Below are 12,079 nucleotides of genomic sequence, written 5' to 3'. Positions count from 1 at the left end.
CTTTAAGTTCTTCTGTAATTAGTTTACCCAAGTTGGATGTTCCTTCTGCCTGTTTCTTGTCTGTAAAGGGAGTGGAAGTATCTAGGTGTTATGATACATGGTGTTTATGAATACTGACTGGATGTCCTCATACCAGATCTGTCCTACCAGCTGCTTCCTCTTCAGAGGATATGTTTGGGAAGCCAGTTAATATTTATTCTTCATAGCATCAAACTTTGATGGTGACCTATGGACTCAATATGTATACTTACCAAGGGAGCAAGGAGAGGCACTGTTGGCTACAGGGCACTTTATTCTGAGTGATTCAATGGTAATTGAAAAAGGGTTACAAATCTGTTCATATCCTTCTGGATATAGACAGCCTTGGTTTTCTGCATAACAGCAGGGTCCAAACATGATTATTCAATCATTTTCTTCTACTTTAAAGGATTTTATAAATTACCCCTGAGGGTCTGCTTTAAGTTTAAAGTTAAGATTTTTGCTTCTATGGGTAAATATTCCCTTTATCTTGACTTAAATTTTTATTTAAAAATTCCCAACATTATAGACCTGGGATAACCATCACATATTATCAAATTATTTGAATTGTTTCATTTCTTGAAGCACTAAAATATTTTCTCTATGAACTCAGGCAGAGTATACAAATAGTAAGCCTCTGAATTCAGAAATTTCTTCTACCACCACTTTTGCCATTTCCTGTATTTCTTGGGCAGGTTTCTTCACCTTTCTGGGTCTGTGTTCTCATTAGTAAAAGAGGACAATACTTGTCTCACACGGTTATTGTAAGAATTAAACAATGGAAGCATCATGCACCAGTCTGACCAGAATGCACTTTCATTTCTGAGAAAACTTTCCTGTACACAAAGTATTGTGATACACTGATAAAATCAAGGCTTTCTCTGACAAACCTGCATATTAACTTCTTGAATTTTAGGCAATTTGACCTTCTCTACTCACTCCCTAAAGGTGCTCTTAGAACACTAAGGAAAAAAAATCTAGTGATTTTTGTACCAAGACATATCATTTAAAAGGACTTTTCAATTCCATTGACATTCTGTTATATAGACTTAGGTGAGGAGTGACAAATACTCATGGAAAGGAGCAGAGATCTTTCCTCAGCAGTACTTTAGAATTTTCTAATTCTGAATTCTCCTCTTCTTTGATTTCCCTTTAGAAATGTAAAAGTCTGCAATTCTTTGACTCCAGAACATTTTACCACCTATATCTGTCAATCTGTAGAGACTGGATAGATTGCTACCTCATGGGGTAGGTGGAGAAAAATCCATTTTTGTTTGAGCTGCTCTGGATGTGAGCATCTCCCTTGATTAGTCATTTAATAGTCTATCAATGTAAGAGTCAATCAAGCCTTAGTTTCCTATCATTGGAGAAAGCTGGAAAGCAACACACAGAGAGAGAACAAGATGGCATGAAGGTAACCTGAGCATCTTTAATAATTGGGCAGCAGATGCCAGAGCTCTGAGAACACGTGAACAATAAGCTATCCCTTCATCCAACCTATCCCTCAGGGCAGGGAGAAAGTAGACGAAGAGTGTGGTATACTTGACTCAGTTGTTGAGGTGAACCATGACATTTTGAATTGCCCAGGTATGTCTTTCCTGGTGCACATTTTTGCCAAGGTTTAAGAAAACAAGAGTGCAGCTGAATCTTATGGTAGATACTTTTGGCAGTAAATACAAACGACTAAAACCAATGTGCAAAAACTGCATCAAGCTTATACCTGTAAACATGTGGCAATAACTAAGTTCAAAAGCTATCTTGACCTTGGTATGATTGTTGCCACAAGAGCGACAGTGAGGAGAAAAATATGTGACACTTCCAATTGTGGGAAGGAGTGAAAAGATAAATAAGAAAAGGTCGAAACTGAGGCACCAACATGAGTAACAGGTTAACTTGGACAGTGGATAACTGTCTTCTATCTAGTGCAAGCCTTCTAATGAGCTCCCTCTCTTTTCTATTTCTGGAGAGCCATTCCTTAGCGATGATTGATACCAAGTAATTCCTTTATAACGACTTCAGAAGCCTCTGGAAAGTACTACAATGACCAAGTTGAGTTTATGGTTGACACTTGATGTGGATAGTGCGGCACATGCAGTATGTTGGGAATGGCAGTGGTGGACCACTGTGGGTCTCAGGATGGCTAAGTGCAGTGTTTCTTGACACTTTTCCCCACCATAAACCCCATTAATGTTTTTTGTGGCCCCTTGTCATATTGGTTGGTCCTCTAATCTTACGCTGAGGCCACCTATTTATACTATTTTCACACGTGGTCTCCTTGGAATATCCTGGGATTGATAAAAAGTGATCTATACAAAAGAGGGCAAGAAGAGAAATTCTTGTATAAAATTGCAGGTAAAGAGCAATTTAAACAGGCTAAGTGCTGAAGTAGTTTGGAGATAGGGAATATATTTATTTTTTTATAAACTACTCTTGGATCCTATCATAAAGCATCTGTGGGAGAATTCTAAGCAATTAACTCCTGGGACATGACACTCAAAACTTGAGACTGGCTTCAGTTCCATTTTTGTACCTTATAAAAATTGTTATATATTTATAATGTATATGTAACATTCTGTAATGACTCTGATTCCCTACCTTTCTTTTTGTTCCCATTCCAGTAAATGGAAGGTGTCTTCACAGATAAGGAATCCACCCTCGAAACAAGGAACCAATTACAGTGAACTTGCTTTTGTCAAAATAATTTAGCTGACATCTGTCTCACTTGCTGGGCAGAAAAACATAGTATATTGCTTTTCCAAAATTCATCAAATAGTTAAGCTGTTTCTAAACTTGAGTTGTCTGAGTAAAAAAATAAATGCACAGGGTAAAGAGTATTTTAAGGAACTGTGTTCTGGATTCTGTGATGATCTCTAAAAATTGAAAAACAAGCTTTTTTCAGACTGTCAGAGAACTCTGCTTTCTGGATAGGAACAATTTTATCTTAGTTTCATAAGATATAGTTTTTTTACAAACATATATATGTATATATGTATATATATATATATATATATATATATATGTATATATTTGCTTTATTGGGAGTCACATCTGGCAGTGCTTGGGAACCAAATGGGATGCTTTGGGATCAAACCTGGGTTGGTTGCATACAAGGCAAGTATTCTACCCACTGTACTAACTCTCCTACCACTATAGTTATATATTTATCAAGGGTCTTATAATTAGGTATTTCTTAAGAGAAAATTTACATATACCAGCACTGAACAGAGTTGTCAGTTTTAAATCCTCAATTCAGTACCAAAGGGGTGATGTTTTATTTGAAAAGATGAAATCATAGCAAATTATTCTGCTTGCTATAGTGGACTGGATTGAGGCATTTCAATGATCATGATTTGATACTATAAATAATAAAAGATTTTGTACTAGCTCTCTAACAATATTTTGGAAAACAAATATCCACTTAAAATAGTGGCATGGATAAAAAAAATCTTAGAGCCAGGATAAATATCTTTATCAGAGAGAAGAAATATTTCTAATTGATAAAAAGTCCCTATGTTATTTTACTTTTAGTTCTCTTTCCTTTTGATATTTCTTCAAATACCAGAACTTGTCCAACTGACATCACCGGTTAATGACTGCTGTGTAATATTTGAAAAATTAGAAATCACTCTATCATACTATTTTCCCACCCTTTCCAGCTGTCTCCCTGCCCCCCTCCCTGAGAAATATGCCCACTAAGTAATCTCTGAGTTCTTCCAAAAATGCTGATATAATGCAAGTTGCATTTTAGTGTTTCATTTTCTTAAAAGTAAATGCTATACCTTAGAGTTCAGATAACTGTGAGTATAGAACTGTCTGTGTATTAAGGGATTAAGGCACCATTCATTTCTTTTTCTTTCCCATTCCTTTTTGGGAACAAAAGCAAAGGCTAATGGGGACAGCCAGGGCATCCCATCAGCCACTTCTTGGTTGTGTCTGTCTGATCAGCCATATTACCAGGTACTGTTTGCCAAAAGCTGCCATGCCATAGGCTTAAAACCCTGACGTGAAAGCATTTTCTTCCTTTAGAAATAGGGAAATAAAGGCACAACAGTACCTTAAGTGAGAAAGTTGTTGAATATGAACCAGAAAATCATGACAACATTGGAACTATTTTGTAATGTTCCACCATAATTTCCAGAGGAACTCATTCTTTTTTCTGACTGATACCTAAGAATTGATTTTTCCAGTTAGTTTTCTTTCCTGTCAAGCCCATAATCATAATGTAAGTCTGCCTCCAATGAGTAAGATCTGGGAACTAGATGTCAGGTATTTTGTACATCATCTTGAGTTACTAGCAGACATTTCTCTAGGGAAAAAAAAGTTAAAAACGATCATGAATCAATGCTTTGTCTTCAAAAAAATGTTCTTGAAAGTGACGTAGTTGGGACAATAGTTGCAGGCAAGAGACTTGGAAAAAGAAATTCAAGGGTTGAAAATATGTCAAGGAATGTAGGTTCTTCTGAAGTAATGTGTAAGATGAGAGTATTGTGTGTGTTACCTAGATACTACTTCAGTATTTATTTATGGCCCCAATGCTGACTGGGTAGAGAGGGGTGGATGGACCATCACCTGTTTCAGTGGGACTGATGGTGAGGAGAACATGACCAGGTAAACTGCAGGAATATTTCTATCCTCACTGTTGTTATTTCCAGCAATGGGAGTCTTCTTACACAATGATGTCATAGACCCGACCCACTCTGCCCAGCCATTCTCTGACGGCCTGGCGAACCCTGACGTCAGTCACGTGACAGGTCAGCTGGCTAATACATGGGAACACAGCTGGCTGCAGGGCCACGAAGGTCTGGTCTGGGAGGATCTGGATCTGATTGAGAACTGTTAGCACCATGTTGGTCCATGCCTGTGAAAAAATGTTAAGGACTATTAGCATCTTTCTTCTATGGGTTCATTGAAATTCTCAAACTTGACTAAGCTCTGCCAATCTATTAACATTTTTAATAGGTTTAACTTTTTAAAGGTTTCGGTTTGCAATAGACTAATCTTTACTAGTTGATTGTCCCTAGAAATAGTTATTTTCAGCTCATATTCATAAGGACTCACTTGTATAACATCATTGGTATAACATTTGTATAGCAATTTATGATAACGTTAAAATAATAAGCAAATCTCCAAGACGTGAAAGAGCAAGTAAGATATGTTGTCAAGATCTTTTTGAGAAAAAGAGTTCATCTCAATTTGAATACTTCTCCAAAACTAGTCTAAGATGACTTTTGTGGCTTCCTAATGAAGTTCAGTTGTATGTCTGATATACTTTAGTGGCTTCATGCAAGATTCTAAGAACATATTCTTTCATAGGGTCACTAAATCCTAGAACTCAGGACCTCCTAACATTTTATTTTGGTGCCAAAACTGGCAGTGCTTGGGGGCCCATGCACACAAGCTATTTGATCATCTCTCAGCTCACACTTTAACATTAAAAACTCCAGATGATTTTGAGGTTGGGGAGACATTTAGATCTGACCACATACTATACAAGAACAAGCCCATCCCCACTGTCATGACTAGCATCATGTGGTAGTCCTAAGCACCATCAAGAACTACTAAAAACATTGCTAGATGTGGTTCTAAATTCACAAAGTCCACATTATTTTGAAGGGTTTCTTCCTGAGTCTCGTTTTATGAATAGGGCCAGAAAAATGGTCGGGTGGGTAGAGGGTGCTTGCTTTGTATGTGGTTCACTTGGGTTCATTCTCCTAGCATCCTGTATCGTCTCCCAAGTCTTCCCAGGAGTAATTCCTGAGTGTATAGCCAGGAATAACCCTGGAGCACTAGGGGATGGCCCCCAAACAAACAAAATAAAAGGTTTGAGAGGTTTCTGTGCTTAGGATGAGCTAGAAAGACATGAGAGGGGGGCTGGAATGATAACACAGCAAATTGGGTGTTTGCCGTGCATGCAGCTGACCTGGGTTCGAGCTCTGGCATCCCATATGGTCCCCTGAGCTTATCTGAGCTTATCAGTGTGATTTCTGAGCACAGCCAGGTGTGACTCAAACCCCTTCTTCTCCTCCTCCCCCAAAAGACACAAGAGGAATACAATTCATTGAAAGAACCTCATAGTAATATAAAGTTTGTCTATTTTCCTTACACAGTTATCTGTAAGGAAATAACTATAAACTTTCTTCAGATCTTTCTTCAGATCATGGACTCAATGACAGTTCGAGTCCCTAGCACCACCAGCAGTGATTGACCCCTAAGTGGAGTCAGGAGTAAGGTCTGAGCACTGAGCACCGCTGAATGTGGCCCCCAAACCAATCAGTTATCTATTTTGTTTTTAAGTTTCTGTTTCTCTCTCTCTGTCTCTCTGTCTCTCCCCCCCCCCCCCAGTGCTCATTAGTGCCCCCTGGTGGTGCTCTGAGGACCATATGTAATACCAGAGATTTCCAAATGTGATCTCACATTGCTTTACAATCTTTCTAATCCCAAATATCTATCTTATCTTAATTATATAACTGGTTTCATATTATTTGCTCTAGTAGATTCCGAATTCTTTTCTTCTTTTTTTTCCTTCTTTCTTTCTTACTTTTTTTTTTTTTTTTTTGATCACACCCACAGACACTCTGACTATTCTCCTGGCTGTATGCTCAGAAATTACTCCTGGCAGGTTCAGGGGACCACATGGGATGCTGGGGATCAAACCTGGTTGGCCGCTTGCCAGGCAAAGACCCAGTTCACCATGCTATCACTCCAACCCCCTCTCATGTCTTTCTAGCCCATGCTTAAGCCCAGAAATCCCTCAACCCTTTTATTTTGTCCGTCTGCCCTACCTGTTGCGTTCCTGCTCTGACTCCCTGGGTTCTGAGTCCTTAACTTCTAAAATGGATTCCTGACATCAACAGGGAAGGGGAACAACAAAAAAGTCACTTCCACCCAGAGTCCCAGCTGGGGAACAGAGCCTGTCTTGTCTCTTAGAGGCTCTGGGCCTTGTCTGACTTTGGGGGACCCGCTTGGCATCTTGTCTTCTCCTACCTGAGCATGGGTGTGCGTACTCCGAGAGTGGAGGCCGGCCCGCTGCAACCCCGCAAGCCCCCCTGGCCCACTTGCTGGCACCCAGAGCCCAGCTAGGGAGTCTCTTAGGCCCTGGGCCTTGTTGGACTTGGGGGGACCTACTTGGCGTCTTGTCTTCTCCCATCCCAGCCTGGGTGTGCGTGCTCCGAGAGTGGAGCCCAGCCCGCGGCACCCCCGCAAGGCGCCCTGGCCCGCCTGCTGGCCGGCTGGCCGGCACCCACCTGGATCTGGGCCTCGGCGTCTCGCACGGAGACGCTCAGGTTGCTGCCGGTGGAGCCCGAGCGGGGCCTCTTCTCCGGCCGCAGCAGCTCGGGCCCGGCGCTGAAGGAATGGCGCATCTGCCCTTGGTCCACCAAGTGCTGCGGACGCTGCGGCAGCGGGGAGTCCTGGCCGCGGGGGCCCGGGTCCGGCTCCCCCTTGGCCTCCTGCTGCTGCTGCTGCCTGCGCCTCTTGTACTCGCTCACCAGCTTGGAGATGGTCTTGTCGGCGGCCAGGGTGCAGATCCTGCTGCCCGCGTGCTCCCACCAGTCCTTCCTGCGCCCGGCCTCCTTGGCGTCGCCCTTGGGGCTGGGCGGCGGCGGCAGCAGCAGGAGGTCGCCGCCGCCGCCGCCTCCACGCAGGCCCGCAGGCTCGGCCGGGGGCTCCCGGGGGAAGAGGAGCTGGCCGCCGCGCTCGTCCTCCGACGGGGTGCCCCTGCCGGAGAGGCCCCCGGGGGCGGACGGCGTGGACGGCCCGGACGCGAAGGCGGGCGGCGCGCAGGGCGCGGCGGGGTCGGCGGCGCGCGGGCCGCCGTCGAGGTCCAGGTGCAGCTGCAGGTAGTGCGCGCTGAGCTCGAGGCCCAGCGTGTGCAGGCGGCGCGCCAGCCAGGCCCAGTCGGCGTTGCTGGCCGGCTGCGCGCTGAGCGAGGGCGGCCGGGCCCGGCGGCGGCGCCGCTCCCGGGCGCGCGGCGGGCTCACGCGCGCCGTCTCCTCGAAGATGTCCTCGTCCTCCGACGAGCAGGCCGCGCTCGAGTCGCTGGCGCGCGCCGCGTCCGCCTCCTCGGCCTCGGCCAGCGCGCGGCGCACCTGCGCGGCCGTGGGCGGCTCGGGCAGCGCCAGCAGCGCGCGCAGCAGCGCGTGGAAGTAGAGGCGGAAGCTCATGGCCGACTGGCGGTGCAGGTTGGCCGCGCCGCCCACGCCCGACACCTTGCGCAGCAGGCTCTTGAGCCCCGGGCTGGCGTCGAAGGCGCGCGCCGTGCGGTGCGAGTCCAGCAGCAGGTCGAACAGCACGGCCAGGTTCTGCATGGACAGGTAGCGCAGGAAGCCGGCCGGCCGCGCCTCGCCCGCCTTGTCCTCGCCCGCGCCCGCGCCGCGCGCCAGCTCCTCCAGCAGGATGTCGTCCAGGTTCTGCAGCAGCACCTGGTGCGACAGCAGGCTCACCACGATCTCCCGGAACGACACGCTGCGGGGGCAAAGCGACGCGTTGGGGTGCCGGCTCAGGGGCCGCTCTCCCGCCTTCTGGGGGCAGTCTCGGACCTCCCCGAAGGGGTGCGCAATGGCAAAGCAAAGGGAGTTGGGGGTGACTGAGGGGGTCTCCTGCCTTCTGCACCGAGTCTCAGACCTTCCCGGAAGGGGTGCGGAATGGCAAAGCAAAGGGACTGGCGGGTGGTTAAGGGGGTCTCCTGCCTTCTGGAGGGAGTCCCATACCTCCCCGGAAGGGGTGCGCAATGGCGTCGCAAAGGGAGTTGGGGTGGTTGAGGGGGTCTCCTGCCTTCTGGACGGAGTCTCAGACCTCCCCGGAAGGGGTGCGGAATGGCAAAGCAAAGGGAGTTAGGGGTGGTTGACGGGGGTCTCCTGCCTTCTGGACTGAGTCTCAGACCTTCCTGCAGAATGGCATCGCAAAGGGACTTGGGGGTGGTTGAGGGGGTCTCCTGCCTTCTCCACCGAGTCTCAGACCTTCCCGGAATGGGTGCGGAATGGCAAAGAAAGGGAGTTGGAGGTGGTTGACGGGGTCTCCTGCCTTCAGGAGGGAGTCTCAGACTTCCCCGGAATGGGTGCGGAATGGCATCGCAAAGGGACTTGGGGGTGGTTGAGGGGGTCTCCTGCCTTCTCCACCGAGTCTCAGACCTTCCCGGAATGGGTGCGGAATGGCAAAGAAAGGGAGTTGGAGGTGGTTGACGGGGTCTCCTGCCTTCAGGAGGGAGTCTCAGACTTCCCCGGAATGGGTGCGGAATGGCATCGCAAAGGGACTTGGGGGTGGTTGAGGGGGTCTCCTGCCTTCTCCACCGAGTCTCAGACCTTCCCGGAAGGGGTGCGGAATGGCAAAGCAAAGGGAGTTGGAGGTGACTAAGGGGGTCTCCTGCCTTCTGGACAGAGTCTCAGACCTCCCAGAAGGGGTGCGGAATGGCAAAGCAAAGGGAGTTGGGGTGGTTGAGGGGGTCTCCTGCCTTCTGGACTTGAGTTTCCTTCCCAAATTCCCAGGTTACCGTCTAACCCACACATAGTACCTTGTAATGTGATCAGATATAAGGGAAACATCTACAGGAATAACTAGGTGAAGGTGACTCTCTTAAACTGTTCCCTATTCCAATATTGCCACAATCCTTATACGATTAGGATATAGACAGGCAAGAAGTGAAGGCTGTGTGAAGGCATCTATCTAGAAGCCAAGGGGGAGAGTCCTCGGAAGCAACCAAGTGGGCTGACTTCCCACCTCCAAAATTGTGAGCTTATTTATAGCTCTTGTTTTAGTCACCTTGTACTTTGGAAGGGCAGCTCGAAGAAACTCAAAACATATGCAATATGTGGGAAGTTTAGTTCCCACATTCATAAATTTCTATGAAAAATCATTGCTGGGGCCAGAGAGATAGCATGGAGGGAAGGCGTTTGCCTTGCATGCAGAAGGTCGATGGTTCGAATCCCGGCATTCCATAGGGTCCCCTGAGCCTGCCAGGAGCGATTTCTGAAATCGTAGAGCCAGGAGTAACCCCTGAGCGCTGCCGGGTGTGACCCAAAAACGAAAAAAAGAAAGAAAAAGAAAGAAAGAAAGAAAGGAAAGAAGGAAGGAAGGAAGGAAGGAAGGAAGGAAGGAAGGAAGGAAGGAAGGAAGGAAAGAAAGAAGAAAGAAAGAAAAGAAAATCATTGCTAAGTGACCCCACAAATATTTGTGTGACTCTCAGCCAAAGCTTGAACTCTTTTGAGTCCACATGAGAACCCCTGAAGCATTCCTATGTATCAGTTCCCACTCAGCTTCATAGCCCACCTTTTCTTGGTGTGGCCATTTGGCTTCTCGTCAGGAGGCAACTCGATAATGAGCTGACAGGACTGAGCGTGATCAAAGTTGTTTGGAGTCTTGGGTGAACACTGAGTGTCCAACATAAACACCTGCGCAGAGAAACAGAAGCACAGTTTAGGACCCGAGTCACCAGGGATTAGTGAATGACCCTGGGCAAGCTGCTTATTCCTTTCATACGTTTAGTCACTTAGGAAAAAATGAGAACAATTCTAGTTACTTACCTGGTATGCTTGTTGAAGGAATTAAATATGTTATGTTTTTTGTGTGTTAGGGACAGTGCTTTAGAATTGGAGAGACAGATGCAAGTAGGGAGCTGTTACATATGAAAACGTTTCCATAAGATCATTATCATACTGATCCTACTCTGATTAATTATTGTACCCACCCTAGGGTCTGACCTGGTGAGATAGTACATTGGATTATTCCTTACTTGGTATTCGGCTCCCACCCTAGGGTGGTACCTGATTCTTGTCTAAAAAGCAAGGTCTGAGGAAGGCTGGGGGTTTTCTTCAGCCTTATCCACTGAATAAAGCTGAAGTCTCCTGAAGCCTGACTGCCTGTGAGTTTTCTACCCACCGCTATCCTGAAGCTTCAGACCCGCCGCTGAACAGGGTGGCAGATGCGTTGTCCGAGCTGGAAGAGAAAAACCTCATCCTCCATCCCTTCCAGCCCCACCAAGGGCTGAATTGCAGCAGGGAGCTTTCTCAGCCAAATTGGGTTTGATTCCTGTTCTCTTGAACTATGCTAGGAGGAATCCCTGAATACAGAGCCAGGAGCAGGCCCTGTGGCCCACCAGGTGTGGCCCCCAAACAAACAAAAATGTGGAGCAATATATGTGAGCTGCTATATAATATAAATAACACCGCATTCTATCGTGATAACTCATTATGCCGCAAACACTGAAATTTAATATTACTTATTTGTAATATTAAAATGAGTAAAGGAGGGCTGTATATAAAGCACTACGCTCAAATTTGACGATCTCCGACTGATAAATGGCCAACCCAAGGTGGAGAAATCCTTTGACTTATGAGGTGGCTATGCTCCTTCTTGGTCTCTGATCCAAATGATTTGATTTTATATGAATGAACTCACCTTCATTATTCCTCTTTGCAGAATGAACCATATGGGTGCCTGGGATAAAGTCCAGGTTGAGTGTATGCATGGCAAGTGCCCTGCCCAGTGTACTATTTCTCCAGCTTCTTCCAAAGTTCTTTTAAAGAACTCTTTTCTTCCCTAATCATGTAAGAATACTCAGATTATTAGACATGGGCTATCTTTTTGTTTTTTGGTTTTTGGGCCACACCCGGTGATGCTCAGGGGTTACTCCTGGCTATGCGCTCAGAAGTTGCTCCTGGCTTGGAGGACCATATGGGACACTGGGGGATCGAACCGCGGTCCATCCAAGGCTAGCGCAGGCAAGGCAGGCACCTTACCGCTAGTGCCACCGCCCGGCCCCTGACATGGGCTATCTTAAGAGTGACTGACAGTAGGAGTGATAGCACAATGATAGGGTGTTTGTCCTGCATGCGGCTGACCCAGGTTCGATCCTCAGCATCCCATATGGTCCTCTGAGACAGGAGCAATTTCTGAGCACAGAGTAAGGAGTAACCGCTGAGCACCACTGGGTGTGGCCCAAAACAAACAAGCAAACAAAAAAAAAAGTGATGATAGGGGCTGGATTGATACTACAGTGGGTAGGATGATTGCCTTGCACACAGCTGACCTGGCTTCAACCCCAAACATCCCATATAGTCCCCTAAGT

General features: G+C 46.5%; 1 protein-coding gene across 1 annotated transcript in view; it reads right to left on the bottom strand.

The window, feature by feature from the left end:
• Positions 1–4,542: 4,542 nt before the first annotated feature.
• Positions 4,543–12,079, bottom strand: part of ARFGEF3 (ARFGEF family member 3) — a 178,876-nt gene continuing 171,339 nt past the window's right edge. Inside the window, exons 32-34 of the mRNA XM_049787998.1 lie at positions 10,282–10,403; positions 7,263–8,481; positions 4,543–4,876 (exon numbers count right to left, since the gene is read on the bottom strand). Of these exons, the coding sequence (XP_049643955.1) occupies positions 4,685–4,876; positions 7,263–8,481; positions 10,282–10,403 (1,533 nt within the window). The 3' untranslated portion in view covers positions 4,543–4,684. The remainder of the gene's footprint in view (positions 4,877–7,262; positions 8,482–10,281; positions 10,404–12,079) is intronic.

Source organism: Suncus etruscus, chromosome 15, assembly GCF_024139225.1.
Source record: "Suncus etruscus isolate mSunEtr1 chromosome 15, mSunEtr1.pri.cur, whole genome shotgun sequence".
Classification (NCBI taxonomy): Eukaryota; Metazoa; Chordata; class Mammalia; order Eulipotyphla; family Soricidae; genus Suncus; species Suncus etruscus.
This window is presented reverse-complemented; position numbering and strand designations above follow the sequence as displayed.